Source organism: Argopecten irradians, unplaced genomic scaffold (genome assembly GCF_041381155.1).
Source record: "Argopecten irradians isolate NY unplaced genomic scaffold, Ai_NY scaffold_0557, whole genome shotgun sequence".
Classification (NCBI taxonomy): Eukaryota; Metazoa; Mollusca; class Bivalvia; order Pectinida; family Pectinidae; genus Argopecten; species Argopecten irradians.
In genome coordinates this window covers 20,776-47,127 of record NW_027188024.1, presented here as the reverse complement: position 1 = coordinate 47,127, position 26,352 = coordinate 20,776, and the positions used below count along the sequence as shown (strand labels likewise).

Genomic DNA, 26,352 nt, shown 5'->3' with positions numbered 1-26,352 from the left:
TGCAGGTCCCTGATATAGATTTAAAGCAAAAAGCCTTTAGAATAAAATTTGTTTTCAGACTATTGTATTATAATGAAAATGTGCATACACTCTGGATTGATACATGTAAATATTTCATATCCGATATAGATGGCATGAAACTTGGTATGTTAGGCCTGTACTGTAATTATAATAGCAGGCAATTAGCAACCATTCCCATATTTTATCAAGAAATGCTGTCTGCGTGGTCAGAGTGCCGTGATTTTTTAGATTTTGATTTTAATGTTCGTCAAACTTATTGTCAGCCCGTATTTTGCAATCCCTTGGTTACGGAAAATAATAAACAATTATATAACAAAATCTTCATAAAAGCAGGATTAATACAGTTAAAACATTTCACTTACGAATGTGTTCCGGGATTCCTGTCCAAATCAGCCATCACTGAAATAATCCATGATTTAAATCCAAATATTGAGAGGGAGGAAATTCTGGCCACATATTCGTCCATAAAAGAAAGTTTGCCACAATCATGGATTAAAACTGTTGAGAATCAATGTAATCCAATTTCGAATAACGGTATACAACCCTTTCCTCTCATGATAAATGACACTGGCACGCGGTTTGTTCCGTCGTCTACACGTGAAATCTACAAGGCACTCGTGCGGCGTGCTTTCACTGAGCCCGTGTCAATCGGGTACTGGTCCGGTGTGTTTCCTACTTTTGATTTAAAGCGCGCTTTTCAAATTATACACGCAAGCTATTACCCAAGTAATTGTGTTGAAGTACATTTCAAAGTTTCTCACAATGTCATTTTCACTGGAGATAAACTTTTTCGTTATAATATGTGTACTACTGACCTGTGTCCTGTTTGTAAAGAACGATCTGAGGATATTCTTCACCTTTTTGTCCAATGTTCTAAATTAAAAAAGTTCCATGATTATCTTGTTACTCTCATAGAAGATCTTTTTGCGAAGGCAGATATTTTGATCCTCAATTCCATAAAATATGAAACTTTAATTCTTTTTGGACTTATTGAAAAACCAAAGTTTGTTAATTTTTATTTTGTCAACTTTATGTTGGCTGTCGCTAGGTTTTGTATCTTTAAGCGACGTAATTTAAGTATGTGTGGTGAAGGTTTCGTAGATATTAAGTCTTTCTTTAAATCTACACTTAAGAGCTATACAAAATACAGTTTTTCTTATTATCTGTCAAATCTGAACGCTCAATTATTTACAAAATATTTTGAAAATCTTAATCCTTTTGTGAGTGTAGTGGGGTCTGAACTAAATGTAATTCTGTGATAACTTTTGTTTTTATTTGCGTAATTAGTCCAAGTTTCATTTTTATGTAAGAGAGGGGAGATTGTAAATAAAAATATTCATTTGTTTCAATTTAACTTATCATATTACTTATATATATTTCTTTCCAGCTATATTCTGACTAATCTTTGCTTCTGTAATGATTACATTGTTTCAATTTCAATGGAGTGAAAGTGTGTGCATGTGAATATACTTACAAAGAATTTACATGCAATATGTGTGTATTTTGTTTTGAATGTTTAAATGTATGTTACATATTCTTATGTATAAATTGATTATTGAATAAAATTATTTTTTCGGAAAAAAAAAGATGTCTCGACATATTACCACAAGCCCTCCACCTCTGGGATGCGGGTTCGAATCCCATGTGGGGCAGTTGCCAGGTACTGACCGCTGGTCGGTGGTTTTTCTCCGGGTACTCCGGCTTTCCTCCACCAACAAACCTGGCACGTCCTTACATGACCCTGGCTGTTAATAGGACGTAAAACTAAACAAACCAAAAACTGCTGATCTTACGTCTTTATAGTAAAAAGAAAAAGAAATGGAACAATATCAAGGAACAATGCATTTTCAGCTCTAATATCGATATTATTCGGGAACAGAACTTGATACCGGATAATATGAAGTTCCTGTAATAGATGCAAAATGAAAACATTACGATGTCAGTAAATAAATGTTTAATTTCTTACGGTTGATTCAATTTATAAAATTGATGACTTGATCCCGAACATTTCAGTGACGTCACTTTTAGTAGGAGTGAATGAAACGGCAGTCAGTCCCGCCAAACAGTGACGTCACAATTACTGGGATGGCGTCGCTTACACATTTCCCACGGTAGTAAAGAGCTAGGAGTACACATTCATTCGGTTTAGTGAATGCATCTTTTCATAATCATCAAAGAAAAAATTCGTTTTGAGCGAAATGTGTAAATAACAGGCAATTTGCTTTCGTTTTGAATACAATCTTCTGTATGTATAATAAAAAAGTTGCAGGATATACAGAATACACGGTCACTATCTTGCAATACAAGTTCGATTTTGGTGTCGACAGGGAAAACCGAGATGACTCGGCAAAACCTCCTCATCTCATCGCACCAACGATAGCAGCATCTATATTAATTATAGCAAATAAAAATGTCCAACGTTGGAAATATTGCAAGTACATTCATTACTAACATAAACCAGTAATTAGAATAGTCATTTATTTTATCTAGACTAAATAATTTACAAATCCCATACACCGCCTGCAAGGAGACGTCATTGGCCTATCGCTACCCACGATGCTCTCGATCGTTGTCTTATATTATGTAACTTTTCATGGTATATCAAATCTAGATATATCTGTTTTCGACATTTAAATTTCTATGAACATGTGTAAAATAAGCAGTCTCAACTGTTATTCCGAGACCGTAAAATGCAATCTTGGTCACCTCAGCCAAAACACAGGGGTACGCAAATTATGACAGATACGTTTACTAGTAATTTGATACGTATGTCATTAAAAGTATTGGAGACCTTTTGATGTGCACGAGTATATCACGACGTTTCAAATGGCTGCCCGTACTATTTTATATTTTATACATATATGTTATAAAATTCGGTTAGCTTTTTGATTGTCATTATTGTTATATACACTGTATGTGATATTTAAACGAAAACACATATTTTACCTAAGAAGCCAATAATATATATGATATAGGTATCGGTTAGCTTACTTACATAATATATACTAATAATGATAAACATACTGTTAGAGGTATCTTCATAATTCCAACTGTTCCAAAATCAGAATGAGTTTTGTAGTGTTCCAGCAAAATTAATGTATTTTATTTTTCTTACTTTTTGAGAAAATCAACTTTTTATGGCCCTGTTCCCCCGATGCAAAAATTCACTTGGAAGGTCTTTATCACTACGGTGTTTGTTCCGGTTGAAAACAAGCGTTCTGACGCCCTTCGAATTTGCGAATTCAAACTCAACAAAAGTAGCGGAACAATATCAAATAAACCAGATATTTTCAGCACTAATATCGAGATTAATCAGGCATATAACTCGATACCGGGTAAAAAAAATCCCTGTAACAATTTCGATAGGAAAATCTTGCGATGCGAGTAAATAAATGTATAATTTCTTTATTCTGATTACCATTTCTAAATTTGACGATTTGATCCCGAACATTCCAATGCCGTCACTTTTTAGTCCTCCCGGGTGATTCGACCTTGCAAGCTGATGTTTTGAAGGAATAAGCATTAATTTGTGGTATCATGGTAGCAATTTGCACTCATATACATCATAACATAGTTTAAAATAATAGTGTTACTTTATCTTAAAACATTTCATTATTTAAACGTCACTTTGACAAAAAGAAACAGTAGGCCTAGGCTACGTACATTGTAAATCTTACAGCGTTTGTTGATTTAATGCTTCGTTTTAGTGGATGAAATTCGTGAAATATTGCATAAAAACATCATCAACATGCTTCTGAAACATATAATTAATGATTTGAATTGAATATGTTTGACATTGTGTGTAAAAAATCCATTTTGGTCTTTCGCCGTCGAAAACCGATGAAACCGCGGTACTGGGTTGCGAGCAGCTATCGTGATTTTTGGGTGTTTTTTTTTCTTGTTCATTAAAAAAGTAGCGATCTTGGAAGACTTCAACATTCACATGAACTATCTTTAGTCCAAAAGGTTTCGGCAATATCATTCATTTTTTTATATTTGAGTTGAATGCATCAAATCAGATCTGTTCCCGACATCGACTGTGCATTGTATAGGCCTACCTGTACCTGCAGCTATCGTGATTTTTTATGCAACTTAGTAGAATTTTACGATGCATACGCAGTAGGCTCGATTGAAAGATATGATCTATAAAGGATAATATTGTACAATTCCATGGTATAAAATAAAAACTGTCGTTTTCTCCGTATCAACGTAACACGATCCTGTGCTTCGTCACGGCGAAATCTAACTCATTCCTCTCAGAGAGTGTCTTCACAGACGTTCGAGCATTTAAAAAAAAAAATTGTATACCGGGTATATTAAAGGCCCACTACCTTTCCGGAGCAAAATTTAAAGGTTTCTAAAAGAACATTAATAACATAAGAATATATATCGATGGCCTAAGATGAGGTTACAACATGAAGTTTATGCAAGATTTCCTGCGTAATATACCTGATAACAGTTGGGTTTCATTTCGCTGTTTTGCCATCTGGCGCAGTGATAATTAACTACCGCGCGGTATTTAGGACGACGGCGGGAAACAAAAGACGACCCGCTTTATGAAAATTAACATTTTATTTATCTAAATTAAAATGTTCAGAAGGTGATGATAAGTATAGCATTACCGGTGAGTTGATAACTTTTGCGACTTTATAAATTTATCAATCTGGTTTTACATTTCCATTTTAAAAATTAAAAGCCGTTTCGGAAAGGTAGTGGGCCTTTAAAGAACATCAAAAAACTTTGTGATTTGTGATCAATGTGTTATTATCATTTTTTTCACTTTTCTTCATGTAGAAACAACAGCTACATGCACATTACATTTACAATTTTTTTTCCTATTAGGAAATACTAAATCATATATCATCAAATATTTGCTATTAAAGATAGGTAATTAAAATAACAATGTTATCTGCTTCTTATAAAAAAATCACTGTATATAAAAAAGCAGAAATCTGGCTTAGTGTTAACGTGCAGATCTTCTGATCTTTCGATTCTCACCACCGGCATGCAAACATGCCTATTCAAACTATTCACAAAATCTGGCGAGTGCTACATGTACATGTTGCTATTATTACAAAATAAATAATTACATATCTGAGGATTTACAACTGATATATACACGGTCAGTATCTTACAGTAGGCCAAGGACGTATCCTTGAATAGGCCTGTTAGTTTTATTTTGGTGTCGACACGGAAAGACGAGATTACTCCTGTCTCCTTGACATTAAAACAAATCATTTATTTCATATAGGCAAATAATAATTTCAAAAATTCCATATATCGCCTGCAAGGAGACGTCCTAGGCCTATCGCTACCCACAATGCACTCGATCGTGGTCTTATACATATTTGATCCAGATATATCTGTCTTCGACAATTATATTTAGAATTATGAATATGTGGAAGGAACATGTGTACAAGATAAAAACAACTCATCCCAACTGCTATACTGGCTGAATATTGCGAAAAATAAATTACATATTATGTAAATATAGATTAGCTTGTAATAAAAGTAATAATCAGAAACGGAGCAAAAAGAATATGTCCCCCTCCAACTTCGTTTGTGGGGACATAATAAATAGATACCTGTTTATATTTTGTCCCTTACAGTATAGTAGTCGGTACATTTATGTGTCCCTATGTATTGTCAGGTATTCATATGTATTAAACTGTCAGCTGGTAACAGTTGTTTGAGTAGTTTGTACGTAAGAACAAACCCATATTATCACTCTATTGACATGTACAGTCAAACCTCGATGTATCGAAGTTCAAGGGACCGTCAGAAAAACTTCGAAACATCGAGACTTCGAATTATTCGTGGTTGAAATTAGACCGATTTTTTTTTACCCCATGACCAACTGTGGTACAGTAGTTGTGTACATGTCGTCTCCGTTCCGTAAACTTTATAATTATTGTGTTTACCACAAGCAAAACACCATAAAAACGAAGTATGCAATTAATGTATTGCTATCGTTAGCAATACATACGTATATCATAAACAAGACTTACGTGTACTAGGCCTAACCCATGTACAAGTGTTCGTTTGGTGACTATTTAAACGATGGTTAATATTACGGAATGAATATAAAAACGAAGACAAGTTGTAAAAACGAAACTTAACAGGAGGAACCGAAAGCGCTACAACACCTACAAAATACTTCGATTTAGAATGATCGATTTGCTCCAGTATTTATGCCAAAGTTGTGCAATGTAACAGTTTTGAGTATGAGTTACTAATAATGTCGCTCGCTATTTACCGTTCCGTAAATTCTACAAACCGCTACCAATGGCGGCGGCGAACATCAAAAACGACTAACTGTATCTTTGCCGTACTAATGATTTACTAATGCAGCTTGTAAAAACAAAGCACCGGGTATCGGCCTGATTAGTGATATTAATTATCTTGATGATATCAAGCAAGCAACACAAGCTGTCATAATCCCTATTGTCCGGCGAAGGGCCGTCGCGAGACAGTTAGGTGTGACAGCATGCCGCGGGGTATCGGCGAACACCTGATCTGTACAGGTAATTTTTTATTCGAATCATCGAGTGTCAGTTACCTATGATTCTATAACAAATGGTCCATGAAAAAAGTTCGATACATCGAGAACTTCGATTCATAAAACTTCGATTCATACATGGGTTAGTTAGTAATGTTATATAGTGAAGAAATTCGTGACCAGACTAAAAAGTTCGATACAGCGAGAAATTCGATTCATCGAAGTTCGAATCATCGAGGTTTGACTGTAGTAACATTTAGTAGTGTATTGCTCACCATTGATATACGAATATGATGTCATACGGCAGTCTCCAAATCAATCCCAGGAAACTGTTTAAGACATATCAAAAATCAAAGTACTGTAAGTACTGAACTGAAAAAGCATTGATGTAACAAAAATTTACTTCAAAGAAGGCAAATATGTCATTAGTAACATTTTAGGGTGTGTATTTTCTTGCAAGTCTCATGTCATTATCTACTTGGGTTATTTATCTTCCAAGTATTCATTTAATTGATTTTGGATAAATTGTTAAGATTGCAGACAACGATTCCTCCTCATATCAAAAGATGAATCTAAAAATTATGAGAAGATTTTAAGAAAATGCTAGAAAATTTCTTTTAGATTTGAACTTTGAAACTATCTTGAATTCAACAGTTTCAACAAATATTTACAGTCAGTGTCATATGACCTTTTCTCTAATGTTTGAATATAATTGTCTGAATAACAAAATAAAGAAAAAAATTGTAGTTATGATTATTTGATAATTGATCTTGAGGACAAGGCCATGGAGACCTACAGCTAATAACAATCTGCAGTAAAATGACAACAAGAGAAACATTATGACTCCATTAAGAAGAAAGTATAATCTGACACATGGATATCCCTTGATGGCAATTTTACAAAATTCATGGCTTATGCTGCAAATGTTGTTTACAGACCTCATTTATAAGGAACTATGTGCAATGCATATAATATACAAGTATTTTTTTTCGATGAACTATGTGGTACAGATCTATTACAGGAGGAAAGGGCAAAAGGCAATTAATTAGATAATTATCAAGAAAAGAAATGAAATGACAAAAACTAAGGGTCAATTATGTTTATTTAAAAATACTTTAATACAAACATGAAATAACATCACAATACATTATTTTTTTCTAGTTCTCTTCTGTGATACACACAATGTATTCAGGCATATTAGTAAGTAATGAGCAGTTCTTGATACTTTGCTGCAATATTGAAGAAAAGTCATATCAAAGTCAGATTCAGTATGATACTGTCTCTATATAAGGCATAAAATGGACACTGAGAATTCTTAACAGCATATTAAAACAACCATTCTCAAAATCAGTGTGTTATTTGTATACATTGACATGTACATTGGACCCTGGATAATCTGGACACCTTCGTTCCCAGCCTAAACCGTACAGATTACAAATTTTCCGGACTGCCGAATTTCGTGTACCCTAGTCAATTTTGAAATTGTCATGTACAAGTTACTCCCCTTGACCGTGTAAATCAATGATGGGTTTTTATGTTTATGTACTAAAATAAATACTTTGTTTGTTATGTTTTAAAGTGTTTTTTTCAGATTTAATTATGTTAAGGATATGAAATTAACGTACATGTAATCACACATTATTGGCAACTTGTTGTTAATGTCACATTACTTACAACTGTTTATACATGTATTGGTAACAAGATCAGAAACAGTTGTAAAAGCATTTGATAGAGGCATCAACTAATGGGAACAACCAATGGGCTATGTCACTAGAAGTGTTAAAATTTGTGTCATTTTGGTGAACACACTGCACAAAGCCAACAAGTAAAACTGTTTAATATGTTTCTGTTGTAGCAAATAAATGAATGTCATTCCATATACAATGTACTTATATGGCCGTGTCACAGATGTGAATCATTGAAATATACGTTGTAGTAATGATATTTCAGGCGTGATGATGGGTAAATAAATTATCAGTTTATATTATAAATGTAGGATATTTCTATGTATATATCTAAATGCAAAGTTACTCGACACTCGCTAATTGTTATCACTTGATGTTTTGCAACATTACAGTCAATGGGACAGAATTGTAGTTCTGATAATGACCGTCTGTCAGAACATATATAGTGTGTTTCATTCAAGCCAAGAAAACTCTTTTTTGTTTGTTTGAATTTTACAACAAAACAGAAAGACTAACACGTGAGTCAGTCTGTGAAGTTAAAAGTTTAAACACCTTCTATCTCTCAACAGATTGATAACAATTGGCAGTATGTCAAATGGTGACAACTTTTTGCAAAAGTTGCAAATATACTGGATTTACTTTTTTGTATTTTGGTGTTTTAATTGGCATTATGAAACATGCCTGTTGTCCAGAGCTACATGCATGTTGTCGCAGCTAGTTTAATATATGCCTGGTAGTCATCCTTAGAATCATTTCACTGCTTCCAAAGTAATCCTGATAATCTCCAGTCTTCAACAATTATGAATCTGCTTCAGATGACTAGCCAATGAGTCCTGTAATTATAAAATTTAACATATATATCAATATTCTTAATTTGTTATAAAAAAGTTACAGAAATCATCTAACAATGACAAATGGAAGAAATTGGACTCATGTATACAAGTACTTTGAGTTAAAGATGCTCCACCGCCGACAGAGTATAAATGATATTCATCATTTGAACAATAATTAGTGTTTAATCGTGTATGCATAAGTCTAATTAACACAAAAAAATAATATAAAATAATTCATTTTGCCTTTGGGTCAAGCGCAATCAGTGCTTCATTCCATATAGGATATAGTGATACGGAATTTTTTCGGGATGCAATTATTTTTTTTTTTTTTTCATATTTTTAACTTGAAGTGAAATTAGAAGCTTAAACTTTTCCACGGCGGTAATGGTGTAAAGTAAGTAACTTTTGTAACTGAAGAAAAATACTAAATCGTATAATGCCGTTTTTGATAGTGAAAAAATACCATTTGTCAGCGGTGGAGCATCTTTAAATATATTAGCATCATAATTAATTTGTCTCCTATACCTGATACACATTGATAAAATACAATGTTTTTTACTGTTAGCAAAACTTACTTTAAACCAAATACTGTAATATTGAGAAAGTGTGAATTTACCATATATGATATATTACAGTGCACAGGTTATTGTTTATTTTGGTAAGTGTTATTATAAATTCTCTGAATCCATGAAGTTATATAATATGTATATTTAATAATATATATTATATATTAAATGAGTCATGACACAACTTGCAAACTTACTTAATTAAAGATTTCAAGATTTTATTTATTCACTCGGACACACCAAATAGTGTGCAACAAGAGGTCAGACATATTTAACAGAATTAATGCATGACAGGCAAAATGTTACATCATTTGTAAAGAAAATATGGAAAAATACATATATTTTAACATTTCATAATTGTAATTGTAAATATAACTAGATTTGATCGCGATCAAAACACGGGATTTCAATGAAGCAAAATTATCATGTTATCTATCAGACGATCACTTTAATACGTTTTCTCTTCGCATCTATTCGAAATATCTGTACAGACTTGTGATCCCCTAGATGAGCATTCATAAAAATATATTTACATTCTGAGTGGTTCGTCTCTTTATGAATCAACCAACTGACGAAAACAAACATTTGCCTATGAAAACACCATGAATACACTATGAATACAACGATTCTCGTGCATCGATCAGCTGATTTCAAACAATGCGCCAGTTTTATATAAATAAAAAAATAGTCCCCTACAATATTTCAATGCATAATATCTTATGTGTTGTTTCTTGATATAGAATCAACTAAGGTTTACTGTAATAAGTCAATCAAATCTTATTTAACTAAATTTCTTGTTTATAGTTTGTCATTTGCAAAACAAGGTCAACCGGAAGGCGGAAGCTTAAAAACGCGACGTTGTGGAACGACTTCGTCATCCAGCTGTGCCATAAATCTCGTTTCTCGTCGTATGTTGGTGTCATAATTTTAAACCTTTCAATTATTTTTATTTTCATAGATTATTCTAATGTGAATATATCGATTGAATGTATTTCTTCTAATTTTCATAGCAGCTATGAATAGCAGAAGCTATCTACATATCTTCCGAGGAACGAGTATAATGTAGATAGCTTCTGCTATTCATAGCCGCTATAAAATTTAGAAAAATACATCCAATCCCTACATATCATGCGTCCATTCGAACTCTTCTATTCAAGACTCCAATAATATACAAAACAAATCAAATTCCGGAACTCCGGGAAATTCGTATAAACTAATGTTAGAACCAATATGCGGAAAGTAGTAAACGTGAATTATCTCCCTTTTGACTATACACTCTGTATCTAGGGTATTAGAGTTTAGGGGATCTAGCCTTTAACCAATCAGTAGAGGACACTTGCTTCAACAGCGTCCTTAGTTAGTCTTGGGCTGATTAGTCACATGACCAAGACAGTCAATTATGATTGGGCAAACCTTATGTGACAGAAATATTAGATACTAGGTAGCTGGGCTCTGGTCAATTTCATAATTCTTGGAACAGAGTCACTTGCTTGTTATTGTCCAAGATACTCCTAAAGTTTATGTTGTTTTGTTAATTACATACCTTTAATTATATTTTATTGTAATTTGCTTTCTGAAGAAATTACAAACAACTGGTTGTAAACAACAATTTTTACCCCCAATTCAGATCATTGATAGATCAATTAAAATAATTTTCTGAAATGAAAAGGTACTCAGAGGATTTAAACTTAATACTGATTGAAGTTGTACCCCTGGTAAATAAGGTTGTCCCTGAAATAAAAGTTATACCTTTATATAAGATCTATCAATTAAACCAGAGGATTTAACTTGATACCGGCTGAGGTGCTATCCCTGGTAAATAAAGTTGTCCGTGGTAAATTCTTAACCTGATACCGGTGGGGACGCCCCCGGTAAATAAGGTCCCCGGTAGGAAAATTGACTTCATACCAGATTGGTCCGCCCCTGGTAAATAAGGTCACCCCTAAATGCATGGTAGTAGTCTACCTGCAATATTTTTAAAGTATAACCTGATACCAGATGGGTCATCCCTGATAAATAAGGTTACATAACAGTTTAAAATTATATAAAAAAGTATATTTGTAGTCATACGAGTAACTCCCAAGAAGCCACATGTTAGGTTATTTAGTCATAGTAGGATTTAATTACTTTTGAATTAGATAAATATATCAGTAATAAAATAATCTTGCGTCATTGTATTGTGTGTAAAGTGAAATAGACTGAGTTTTGTATATAGTCATTAACACGTAACACTGTGCACCTCAGTGGCGGCCAAATCTAACAGTATTCAAAGAACATTAACGATGTATATATTAATATTTTGAAAACATGAAAGCACATCTTTATTCAAGATTTTTGTCCTTATGCAGTCTTGTAAATGCATTCTATACCTTTAGTTTCATGGCCAAAAGGACGCAATTCGAGATGATCTTCGTGACCGGGCGCGATCGTATTTAACTTTGATGATCAAATTGCCAATTTCATGAGCCAATATCTCTGCCATATTGTATAATTTGAATATACTTGATAGGCCTGCTTCTCAGCATGCCAAATGCCAAATATCAGGTCTCTAGGACGCTTGGTTTTTAAGAAGTCGTTTAAATATATTTCAGTCTATTTAACCCCCGTGACCTTGAATGAAGAAGATGAAGATCATTCATTAGAAGAAAGAAACCTTAGCCCTTCATCTCAGCATGCCACAGGTCCAATATCAGGTCTCTATGCCTCTCGCTTATTAAGAAGAAATCGTTTAAAGATTTCAAGCTTTCTGACCCCGTGACCTTGAATTAAGGTTAAGGTCAATGAAAAAGAATACGTTCTGTAGACATTCATCCATGCAATGTCTATTCAAAATTTTAAGCATGTATGTTAAGTATTAAAAGCGCTGAAACCTTGTACATTTTTGGCGGGAAAACGACAAAATCGCCATTTCAAAGGGTTATATCTCCGCCATTTTGTAACAGATGACCTTGAAACTTGTCATTATACATTTCTGAGAGCATGCCCTTTCATAACCAACTTTCAAATCTTTTCTGTGGCAATTTTCGTTTTTGACCTTTGTTTAACCCCGTAGCGAACTCTTGACCTTGACATAATCTCTGATAACATGTAATGCACAAAAAACGCGCTATGTCACGATCTACCTTAATGACTTAATGGGGATAGCGAACATAATACGGTAATGAAGTTATAAATGTTTAAAGTTTGTTCGAGAAAAGTAGTTTGTTACGTCTGTGACCTTGACCTTGAACATTTTTGTAAAACCTCAAACGTACATTTTAAGATCTCATATACGTACATAACATGTCCAAAGTTGAGCTTCGTACTGTGTTCCGTTCGTGAGATATCCTGCTAACAAGATTTGTGGAAATAAGAAAAAAAAGAAAAATAATAATAAGAAGAAACTAGAAATATGTCTGTAAGACATTAAGTGCTCGCTAAACTTTTCATCTCGAAATGAAAATTGTATACATTTGCTGTTTGCAGCTAGAATTTTTTGCGTTAAAAGAATTAAGTTAAGGCTATATTTGAAATTGCATACTTATAATATAGCTATAATACAAAATGTATCAGTTATTGTAATGTTGTGTATAGGCTATATATACAAAAAATAACAATAACAACTGACTCAAACTGTTATTGCTTTTGCTATGTCGAAAGGAGTTTAAAAGACGTTGTGCCTTAGTAGATACTAAAAATGAAAAAGCAACACAGCATTCATTTTCGATAACATTTTCAGGCCATCTTCTGACAATTGTTTATTTACTTGGATAGAAGATGACGTCATAGTAAATGATGACGTCATAATTGATAATAACCGCAGGCGGAGAAATGGTACTATCAATAGGTATAGGTACAGGTATTATTATTATTGTGGTCATTTAGAAGGTATCAATAGAAGAATTCTACCGATCAGAAAGTGTTTTCTGCACATATGCATATGCAATTCAGAATAAATGTAATAATTTAATTTTCTTGGTTTTTATACTTAATCTGATTTTGCGATTGGTGGAGTGATCATCGGTGACCAGGTACATGTAGCTCTTGGTATAGCAGTCGGCTAGTATTAGGAGGTTCTGGGTTCGAATAACGGTTTGCTTGTTTTATTTACTCCTCTCCTCTTACACAACGTTGCACATATGTTTGGAAAAATAATTTCTTGAAAATCAATGGAATGATACAATAAATTGTATTTATTTACCAAGTACATGTATCTAAAAATATAAATAAAATTGTGTATACACCTATTCATGGTATAAATGCATTTTGGTGTTCTGAGAACAGTAAACATGTTATCCAGTATAAAGGAAAACAAACTGTAATGTTGTTCTGCTTACCTGTAGGTTTTTGCTTTAGGCTTATAGCCTATCAGAGGTCAATATCATTAGGGTGGAACTATTATCGTAAAAATAAAGGTAACTTACCTATACACTTATGAATCAATAAAACAGACCCACTTATGGTCACTGAAGTATGTTTCCGCTACATGCATGTCATGAATATTCACATTCCTAACGAAGACTTTGTCTAGACATGATCCACTTGAATGAGTTGAGGTATTGACACATTGGTGAAAATAATAAGTATGGAAGACAGTGCTTATCATTGTTCGAGAGTTGGATTCCGTATCATTAAAGTCTCCAGCAATTATTACACTGAAGAACTTTTCATTTTCAATCCACTTCAGCAGTTGTTGTAACACAGCAATATCAAATTTGGTTACAGGTCTAGATGGGGATCTGTATAGACCTGCAATACAATAAACTATGCCATTCAATTGAGTTTGGATGACATTAATTTGAAGGCTGTGTCCTTTATGAGTATATATTTGTTCACATGATACTACTTTCCGGACAAGTATTGCAACACCCCCTGCTGTTCTAGATTCACCAGCTACACACATTTTGTCACTTCTAAAGATATTGAAATTTTGAGCACATAAACGTTTTTCATTTTGTACAAGTTGCTACAGCCATGTCTCTGTCAAAATAAGAATGTCAGTTTTTGATGTAACCAAACTGCATGCAACATCGTCATCATGTTTAATTAATGACCGTACATTTAATAAAGCAACAGTCAAATCATTCTCTCCCTTCACAAGTTCAGGACAGTCAAGTTTAACAACACATTCCTTTCGCATGCGCTCCATTTCTTTAATGACCGACGAATTGGCTGTGATTTTTTTATCATCAAAATTCAGTATATATAACCCATTAAGAGTTCTGGAACGACTAAGGGCAACATATGCTTGCCCATGATTAAATCGGTTGTCAAATGACACTACAATGTTATTCAACGTTATTCCTTGGACTTTGTGAATTGTACACGTCCAACAAAGCTTGATAGGAAATTGTTGCCGAGTCACAGATAAACTCTTTGATTTGTTGGATACTGTGTATGAGATTTCTGACCGACAAATTGGGGTTGCGTTTTTAAGCTGCATAGTTGAAAAGTGAGTTTTCTGTCTTGCAATGTTTCCAGTTTTACAGTCATCAAAATTTACAAGAATTGCGACTATAAAAAGGTCTTTAGGTCTAGTGATAAATCCTGTTATTACACCTTGTGCTCCATTAACCAAACCATCGGACACGTCAAGATTCCTTATCAGCATAACTCTGGCTCCTTCAGCAACATCAACTTCGTTAGGTAGCCCTCCTGTAAATCTGATATCTTTACTCGGAGAATAACTTTTTATGACACTTGGAACTTTGTCAATGGCCTGTAAGTTGATAATTGGGCATTTAAGAGCATTGAGTTTCTTAATATTATGTTCATCAACTTTTGCATTCGTTGCATAAACATGTAAAGCATTGTGTGGATATTGCAAAGAATCTTCAGATATACATCTTGTTTTGATCAAATCAATGTCTTCCTCACTGTGAGATCCTGTACGTATTCTATTCAACAATGAAGCAAACTGAAGATATTCCTTTTGTCGCATAATCTGGGTAAGCTCTATACACTTGGAATCAGACCATAAGCTTCCATGCAAAGCAAGAAGTGGGTCACGTGGAGATTTAAATACGAAATGCTGTAAAACAGGTGGTAACTGAAAAAGGTCACCAAATGCTAATAATGATACTCCACCAAATGTTTCCAAAATGCCTGTGAGTTCACATAGTCTATAGTGTAGTTGTAGAAGAAGATCCATGCCCACCATAGATATTTCATCAATAATCAGAATTTTTAAGTTTTTCAATTTTGCTCTCAAAGAATTCCGTTTGTCATCCGATAGTTTGATATATGATTTAGTTTGACCAAGCGGTAAAAGAAATGCTGCATGTAATGTAACTCCCGAGATATTGTGAGCTGCTGTTCCAGTTGGTGCTGCCAATATTACATGAAGATCATCAGGGCTATCCATATGTGATTGTAGATTTCTAATACACATTTGGTAAAGACATTCAATGAGATGAGATTTACCCGTTCCAGCTCCTCAAGAAATAAACAGCTTCAATTGTGAAGGTTTTCTATCCGTTTCCAAACATTTAGCACACCACTCAAGTACATGTTGAAAAACTTTTGTCTGCATTTCATTCAAACTTTGTACCTTTCTGCGATATACATCACCTTCTATGAATGTTGGTCGGTTCTCAATAGCTAATGTTGGGGATGGCAAGTTAACCTGAACATCTTGTTGTAAAGAATTGTCTTTTTCTTGATCTTCTGGGTTGAGTGCAACTTTTTCTGATGTTTCATCCCCCAAATCTTGCTGATTCTGAGCGGATATGTTGTCCCATGCATGCTTTGGTGGTCCAAATTGTTCATATTGTTGAAGGCTTTGTTCAATTTCCTTTGTATGAAATTCAAACTTACGTTTGTTATCTGATATAATGTCCAACACATCTTGATAATATTCTGTATAACTTGAATATGATTTTAACTGTAATATATTTTCTTCTTTCCTCCATGGTAGGAACAATAATAATTGAGAATATGCGAATCTTTCAGGTTCTTTTTGTTGCGATACTTTGTGGTATCGAAGCACAGAATGTGTTTTCTTTTCCTTCATAGTTCCTAATGAATTTTTTAAATGAATATATGTTGTAGGTATGTTTTTTGTGTTATCATCTTCAACCTCATCATCATCAGTTTTAACACCTTTAACAACATATTTAACAGCGAATTCTGCTAATGGCAAATGCTCCAGGTCATCTGGACGAGCTGCATATCTATCAAGTATGTTTGTACAAAATACATTTTCATTAGTTTCGTCCATGTCCGCAAATTTAAAAAGCAGGTTTTAGAAATGACACACGGTTTTCAGGAAAGTCAACTGGCACAAACACTGTTTTATAATTACTTTTAAATAATGGAATTGATAAGTCTGAAAACCGCTTCTTGAGCACATACTTCTCTCGCGTTGAGAAAAGCAGACCCACATTTTTTCATTCGTGAATTTAAACTTTCAGCAATTGTTTCCTGTGAAACAGCTTTGAGGACCTGGCTCATTTCCCGTTCATCTTTTGTAATGTACGACACCATATATGCTATACATGCATATGGGTCAAGACAATACTGTACATCAATGTTTGCACCCCATGACTGTAGTAGAACCGGATTGTAAGAATTCACATTTATTTCTTCTGGTTTTCTTTGAAGTATAATAGTCTTTCCACGTTTTGTTATTCTCAAGGCATTAGTGTATTCTTCCTTACTTAGACCTACACTGTTCACAAGCTGTTCGACACTATTAAACTTCTTATCACTGTCCAGCTGTTCAGTAATTTTTGTTTTAATTTCTGCATATGAATCCAATATTGCTGCAGAAGTTGGGTCATCATTATCCAAAGGTTTTGCAATCAATGTCACATTAGATGGTGGTCTTGGGTAATTGAAACGGCATTTACTTTTCTTTTTCCTGCATGAAGGTGAATGAGAATGGCATCGGACAGTTGTTACTAATGTATTTAATTCAGGTTTCAATTCCTTGGGAGGTATTGCACATGTTATAATTTTATTTATGTATTCAACTATAGTCTTTTCACTAGCATCAACAGAAGGATGATCTTTAGTCCAAATCACACAGTGAGCATGGGGTGAGCCTCTTTGTTGAAACTCTATTCTATAAGAATAATGAAGTATCTCTCCAAAAGGCTTTATTGGTCCCAAGATAATATCTCGGAAGAAACAGGATAATCTATGATCAAAATGTCTTGCTGCTGTAACTGGATTTGATCTCAGTATATTACTTCTGTCTTCCCATGATAAGCTATTTATTTCAGATGTGGATAGGTCTTTTCCTTGCTGCCTTAATATAGTATTGAGTGTATCGGTCCATTTTAAATCTGCAGCAGACAACGTAACAAAAAACGTAAAAATGCCAAACTGCTTTACAGCAGCCAAAAGTTTATACATTGCATTTTACCAGTATGGTGGAGTTCCCCTAATGTTTTTTAGATACCGATATGCCTGATCCTGGAAAATAAGATTCTTCAAGTTATCTTGATTTTTCACCATTCCAACTGTCAAACACTGATCATTCCATTTGCTAGTCATTTTTCTAACTGCAATAGACATATTATCTTAAATTTGTTTATATATTCTGTTATAAACTGGGCGAAAAATAGATATTCAATATTTTTTAAAAACTGTCCATCTTTGTGTAATATTCTTGCATTGAAATATTTTTTTTGGAGTTAGCTTAACTGGCCTGTCTGCCTGAAATCCATGTTCTCCTTTTGGAAATAACTGTGGAAATGCTAAAACTTCCATTTCACTATCCATCATTATATTTAAGGGGAGTTTCCCATCACCCTGAGAAAGATTCAGAATATTCCCTGCATCAAAAAGGGGATCTGTTCTCTGAATGCATGTGTCATATGGTAAACCACGCAGTTTTGAATTAATGTCTTCATTAGTATCTTTATCACTATCCCCACTATTAACATCTTCTACACATTCAGGATTATTTCTATCATCGACGATTTCATTGGACAAATGTGTTCAATTATCTTTATCTTCTTTTAAACATTCTTCTTCCCAACCTGAATTTTCTACAATGTGAGTGTAATGTTTATTATGTTCTTTAAGCCACTGTAATGCCTTCAAGACTGCTTGAGGACGAACATTTTGGAAATATACATGTGACTTATATTCCTGCTTACGTTTCACTTTAATAGCAATTACACCTGCATTGAGTGGGGTCCGAGGTAAAGAATAGCACACATCTTCCACACTGACAGGAACATTGATCATAGACCCTAATAAGCTTTGCTGTTTTCCCCTTGGAAGTGCCAAGACTTTCATAAAAGGGTAGCGTTGTGATAATAAACGTGCTTCTAAAGGATTTAACTGAGAAAGTTCATCTGGACAAGGTGATGTTTGCATTTTGTTTGCCACTGCTTGTGGAGGAAGTCGACCCAAAGACAAATGTTTTTGACAAGTTTTACACAAATATTCTTTACCATCTATTGACTTTATATAGGTTCTGTATGATATTTGTACGTCAAAATCTTTCACTTTTATTTTCTCAATATTAAGCACTGATGATCTGTACAGTGATCGATTGCAAACTGTACACACAAACTCAGGACTTTCATTAATGTGCATATTAAAATGACGAAACACTTTCTCCACATTTTGTTCATTACAGTTGTATTCCTGTTTTTCCTTTGTAGTCGACATTTTTGCATTCATCTGTAGTTGATCATGATTTCTATATTGCAAATCCTGCCTTTTTTCCCTCATATATTCATGTTTAGCTACTTTCATATCTTCTTTTTTTTCACTGCAAGAATGGTGAATTTTATTTTGTTTTGTTTTTCTCCTTTCAGCTTGTGCAATAGCATCCATCTTTCTTTCACGATTTCTATATTCAGGATCTTGTCTTTTATTTCTCATGTAATCACGTTTAGCTGCTTTTCGTTTTTCCGTTTGTTGATTTACTGGTAGGACAGTCTTTAGTTTTTTTGACCTTTGTTCTGCGTTTTGTGTTAATTTACGTTTATTACAAACTTTTTCCAGTTGCTGGTTTGTTGCTTTTGCTGTTATACGATTTTTGTTTGTAATTACGATGGGTTATACACAATAAGACATCAAATGTTGAGACTCTTTGGCCTGACATTTAGATTGTTTATTCTTATACTGTCTTTGTAATTCGTACAGCACTTTCTCATTCTGCAGTGACCTGTGTGGTACAGTTCTGTCTAGTGGTTTCGAAACCGAAGAAACAACATCAAAGTGATTTAAATTTGTATGATTTATGTATATCGCATTAGGTTCACAGTACTGAACTGGACCAATATAAGACGGTGTATATTTAAGCCATTTCCACTGATGTCCGTGTTTTGTGTATAAGCATATGGAAGTTTTTAAAACATGCGCCATTGCAAAAATCTCAACCCGTGTTGCCCATGTCCCTACACTTTTCATTTTACTTGATTTTAAATAAGTATCAATATCGGTACCATGAGGTAAAATAGTGTTAATATTTGGTATAGAGTACATTTTATCAGTAACAAACTGTCGTAATTTGAACATGTTCACTTTCAGCACCAGTAACCAAAAATGATATTGAACGAAAGAAGCAGTTTCCATCAGGAATCATTCTCATCATATGAACAGGTGGTCCCAGTGAAAAAGAGGTTGGAAATACAATTGCAGACTTTAACTGAAGATTGATATCATGGCACTTCCTCACTTGCCAGGCAAGATTTACTGGCTGAAACCTATCCATAATGATGAAAGATCAACACATCTGAAAAACAACAAATATAAAGAACCAACTGAACAAAAATGTCGTGCAAAAATAATGAATTTAATAAAATTAAAAACAAAATAAACTTAAGATAACGATGAAAATCAAACAAAACATTTAATAAAATTAAAAACAAATGTAAAATAAACTATAGATAATGAACAAAACAATAATAAATATAACAAAACAATGAAAAAGTAACAAATAATAAAAAGAGAGTAAAACAAACCCAAAATAGATCTTTCACTGAGATTGTCAGGACAATAGTGACTGGTAACATGGTTTTGAGAAGATTATGTTGAGTGTTGTGTATTTACATGTACATGTCCTACTACTATACGAAAATATTCATAAATGAATATTTTATGTGGAAAACACAACAGTAACTACATGACAGTATTTATATACAAATACAAGACCGTCTTTATACATAAATACAAGACTGTATTTACATATAAATACAAGACTATATTTACATGTTAACACAAGACTGTATTTACATATAAATACAAGACTATATTTACATGTTAACACAAGACTGTATTTACATATAAATACAAGACTATATTTACATGTTAACACAAGACTGTATTTACATATAAATACAAGACTATATTTACATGTTAACACAAGACTGTATTTACATATAAATACAAGACTATATTTACATGTTAACACAAGACTGTATTTACATATAAATATAAGCCTATATTTACATGTTAACACAAGACTGTATTTACATATATATACAAGACTATATTTACATGTTAACACAAGACTGTATTTACATATAAATACAAGACTGTATTTACATATAAATACAAGACTATATTTACATGTTAACACAAGACTGTATTTACATATAAATACAAGACTATATTTACATGTTAACACAAGACTGTATTTACATATAAATACAAGACTATATTTACATGTTAACACAAGACTGTATTTACATATAAATACAAGACTATATTTACATGTTAACACAAGACTGTATTTACATATAAATACAAGACTATATTTACATGTTAACACAAGACTGTATTTACATATAAATACAAGACTGTATTTACATATAAATACAAGACTATATTTACATGTTAACACAAGACTGTATTTACATATAAATACAAGACTATATTTACATGTTAACACAAGACTGTATTTACATATAAATACAAGACTATATTTACATGTTAACACAAGACTGTATTTACATATAAATACATGACTATATTTACATATAAATACAAACTATATTTATATGTTAACACAAGACTGTATTTACATATAAATACAAGACTATATTTACATATAAATACAAACTATATTTACATGTTAACACAAGACTGTATTTACATATAAATACACTATACCCTGTGATATACACTACAACCCCTGACCCCTTGATATGCACAACACCCCCTCACTTCTCAAAACCATGTTACAATTATAAGCAGATGTAAAAAAAAACTGAAATTAATTACATATCGTCAAAAAGTTTATCAAGTTCTGAGTGCAGTTTGTCTAAATCAGATTTCATACACTGTAGTTTACTTTCTGCATCGCTTAACTGTTGTCGTAGATTGGAATTTTCAGATCTCATGTACTCTATTGTTTTGGTTTTGGATACTAACAATTTGTCCAGATTAATATTTTGTTTTTTTTTAGCTGATCATGTTCGGACGACAGATGTTGGAGGTCATTTTCTATACTGTCGTGAATTGAATTAATTTGTTTGATTGATTTTGCCAATGCTTCCTTTCGGCCATCTAATTGTAGTTTCGACAAGATTCCCAATACCTGCAAATGTTTTTGGCTGATTGCCTGGTAGATGGTTGAGTTGTTCATCTTTGCCTGAAAAGATAAAAAAATAAAATAAAAATATAATGGCATGTTAGTAGAAATCAGGTATGTGATGGCTACAGATCAGAAAAGTCAACCACAAAAATGACTTTAGCCCTTGAGACCTTTAAACATTACATATTACCTTCTACACTTTTCAAGTCATATGCTTATGTAGTGAATTTAGTATTAAGCGTTTATCTAAATTAATTAAATTAAAATAATTTGGCAAAATTTGTGATTGAAGCAAATCTCGATAATAAGCCTGAATCAAAAATAAGCCAGTCTTGAAAGTAAGCCTTGGATTTCTTATAGCCAAATGTATCTTGAAAATATGCCGGCTTTGAAAATAAGCCACACGTGAAAGTAAGCCTTAGATTACTTGCAGGGAAATTATTTCAATAATAAGCCGATTTAATCTGATATAAAATTCTCATAACGTTCTGTTTTGTTGTTGTTTCATCATATACATATGTATGAATAAAATCATAATTGCTGATCAAAGTAGTATTAAATATGTTAAATGATATATGATATATACATGTACTTATTTACTTTTTGTTTTGATGTATGAACTGTAAATCGAGTCAATCTTGATCATGTGAAGAAGTTGATACAACATAGACACACAAATACAAAATGGAGTATTTTTGTCGAACATGCGCACATTTATTACAAATATAGAGAACGAGCGTTATACATGAATTAAGTGATCATGTATATTCCTATCTCCGTACAATGATGAAAGTAAACTGGTCTTGTAAGGTAGCCTATGATTCGTTACAGGACAAAATGACTTCAAATATAAGATGGGCTCGAAAATAAGCCGCAGCCTATAACAAAGATTTTAGGGTATCCATTCTTACAATAGCCAATGTTTTTTTTAATCCATTGGCCATTATTGTTTGATCATGTGGACCCTGGAGTTTGAAGCATTCATTCAAAGTACTCTATAGTGCCCCTCCCCTACACATCCCTACACCCATGGACTATCTCATAGTAAAATTGGAGGCAGCTCTGTGGACCAATCACAGGCCAGCAAATATTGTCTTTGAAGACTACAGACAGCGAAGACTTCAAAGCCACAGTCAACCACAGTGTACCATTATACGGCTTTTGATGTACATCAAAGGGCAAAATTACCTGTTCTGTTGCCTCCAGTTTAACGATGAGGTAGTCCAGGGGTGTAGAGATCGTAAGTGATCGGAACCCCTGGAGTATCTAGGATGCCCTCCCCAATAAGCACCCTTCTCCTTATTTGAAGGAGTTGAAGTATATCCCATGGATTTAATTATGTTTACAACATTAGCACTGTTTACCCATATTAAATTGTTTTCGCATATTACATGAATTTGCCACAAGTCTTTCATAAGATTAAGTGAGTAACAATGTAATAATGCAACCCAAAGGAAAGAAGGCATATGAATGTTTACTGTAACAGATTAATGTGCCACAAGTATGGAAAGAGTTAAATTATGGTAGACATTTTTAGTCAGGTTTTTGGTCTACAACTTGCATTAAGATTCCCTAATAAGCGCCTTCTTTGTTGTAATTTTGTAATGTGTCCTGAGCACTAATTATTGAAAATATGCTATATGTTTATTACATGTTTAGTGCAATATTCCTCTTTTTATCATTAATTTGTTTTTTTGCTAGAACTTTTATTACCTGGAAATTTTTTTTTTGACTTTTCTTTACCTGCTGAGATTATGGTTGTCACTGGTTATCTGGAAGAAAATTATGAATAAAAAAATTATTAAACTAATAATGGTAATGATCCATATTAAATACAATGTGCATGTCGCATGTGGGCCGGCTTGCTATTTTGAAAAGTAGTCTATATTTCTGCCATTTTATTTTATATGACTTCCACTGATTCAATATATCTCAGTATCTTTTTCCACTTACTATCAATGTGTAAAAATTATAGTGTGATTGGAAATCCCCTAGAACAAACGTCATAACTTGAAATATGTCCGTCAGACGACCGCGATACAGTACATACAATGGACAATTTAAATCCGAATAACATGATTACATATCATTCTGTTCATATTACTACAGCTTATCAATGGTTTGTCTTATGTGAATATATTCAATAATTTTGTTGACCAACACCTGATGTCTGTAGAACGTTTTAAAAGTAGTATAAATTAATCCTTAAAATGTCTCACAAATGCAAATAAAAGTAATTGGTATATTCTAGCATGTCAGAGGTTAGTCTTCATGACAGTTTATTTATTCTGTAGGCTAACCTCTACTACAGAATGTTTCATCCCAACACATTACCAAATAGTTATGAAAACGAAAATAGGTTGTATGCAAATGAAAGTAAGCAGTATATATCAGCATGTCAGATGTTTCAGCATGTCAGAGGTTAGTCTCCATGACAATTTATTCATTCTGTAGGCTAACCTCTACTACAGAATGTTTCATCCCAACACATTACCAAATTACCAGATAGTATTGGTTATGAAAACGAAAGTAGGTTGTATGCAAATGAAAGTAGGTTGTATGCAAATGAAAGTAAGCAGTATATTTCAGCATGTCAGAGGTTAGTCTTCATGACATTATCTATTCATTCTGTAGGCTAACCTCTACTACAGAATGTTAGATCATAACATATTATCAATAAAAGTGCAAGTAGGTATCATAACATCGATAATGAAAACGAAAGTAGTTTGCAGTTTGTCAGGCTTTTTCTCTGTAAATTACCCTATGTTACATAGCATTAAATCACGATATAGAGATCAACATTGAATCACATTTAAATTATTATTTAGAAGTAGCATACACAAAGAAATCCGGCCCTTTAAAAAGGCCGTATTTACACGTTAACCGAAAACGAAAGTACAACCTCTCAACTTGCACATGCGCAAAGGTGTGCAAGTATGTTAACAACACACTTGGTTAGCGCATAGCTTTTAACAAAATATCGGAAATTTTGACAAACAGATATTGGCTAAAAAAGCCTAAAATGCATTTGTGTTATAATTCGACCATGAAGCATTTGTTGTTTTTCCACGCAATAGCATGAATGTGAAATGTTCACGGCCATACACGTGTACATGCGAGCCACGTGTTAAGTGTAACGATTAGCAAATATGAATTTTGTTGCGAATTTGGAAAAAAAATGTTGTGACAGTAGCTCAATACACTAGAAATATACAAAACCATGTTATACTAAACAGCGACACATATTATCAATGTCAAATTAAGTGTTTATTTGCTTCACTTACCTTTAGTGTTTTATTCGTGTGTGCTGCACGTGGGTAGCCAAGTCGGTGAAATGCTTCTAATACGACAACCGATACAAGCGCTCGTATGATAATGCGCTTCACATTGCGTCTATATTTATCGACTATTTGAACCTTTTTTAATGCTTTGGTGTACATGAGCGATACAAGCATTTGTATTATTATACGCTTCCAGTTCCATAATTCTTTATCGACTATTTACACCTTAATGTGTACAAAATCGGCGAGGTGCTTGAATATATAGAGAGATGCAAGCGTTTTTATGATTATACGCTTCCAGTTCCAAAGGTTTATTTGTGATAAGTGTTTAATCCAGGTACGTTCTTGATTACTGACAGTTGCATAATTATGTAAATATTTGCAAAAGAGGTAATATTTAATTATGTTTATGTAACCATAAGCCAAAGACCAACAGAATATATTTATTTAATACGTAGATCTCACTTCCGGTATTTCATGCGCACTAGGCATAACGGATGTACACAGACTCTACACACGACAAGGAAAACAATAGGGCGAGCGTACTCTGCTCGCCCTAAAAACAGAACATTAGCAAAAGGGATTTCCATCCGTAAATGGAAATCTCTAATAAACTTACCAACTACATACTCACAATGCTGGATGATAAATGAGTGTTATAATAACTTGACTATTTTTTGGATGAATAAACTGACATTTATACATAGTTTTTTTTATATAAAATATTGAGAACATTCCTTTCATTTTGCAGAAATAAGGGTTTCTGTGGTAGTGATTTGGAATAAATTTATTACGTAACTGGGCTACATTATGATTGTTACACACAAATAAAAAATGGAACTCGTCTCCAGTATAAGCGCTACAAATTGGATATACTCTATCTTGACGTTGTATCCAAGCCCATCTTCCAGTTTCAACCGGAAATTTTATATTTGAGGTTCGAAATTTGCATATTGTTTTCCTGTCTTTTTCATTTTGTCGCACAA

At 33.2% G+C, this 26,352-nt stretch overlaps 1 protein-coding gene across 1 annotated transcript; it reads right to left on the bottom strand.

The window, feature by feature from the left end:
• Positions 1 to 14,549: 14,549 nt before the first annotated feature.
• On the bottom strand, positions 14,550 to 15,947 carry LOC138312995 (ATP-dependent DNA helicase PIF1-like). The gene has a single exon (XM_069253684.1). The coding sequence runs from the start codon at positions 15,945 to 15,947 to the stop codon at positions 14,550 to 14,552; it is 1,398 nt and encodes a 465-aa protein (XP_069109785.1).
• Positions 15,948 to 26,352: the final 10,405 nt, after the last annotated feature.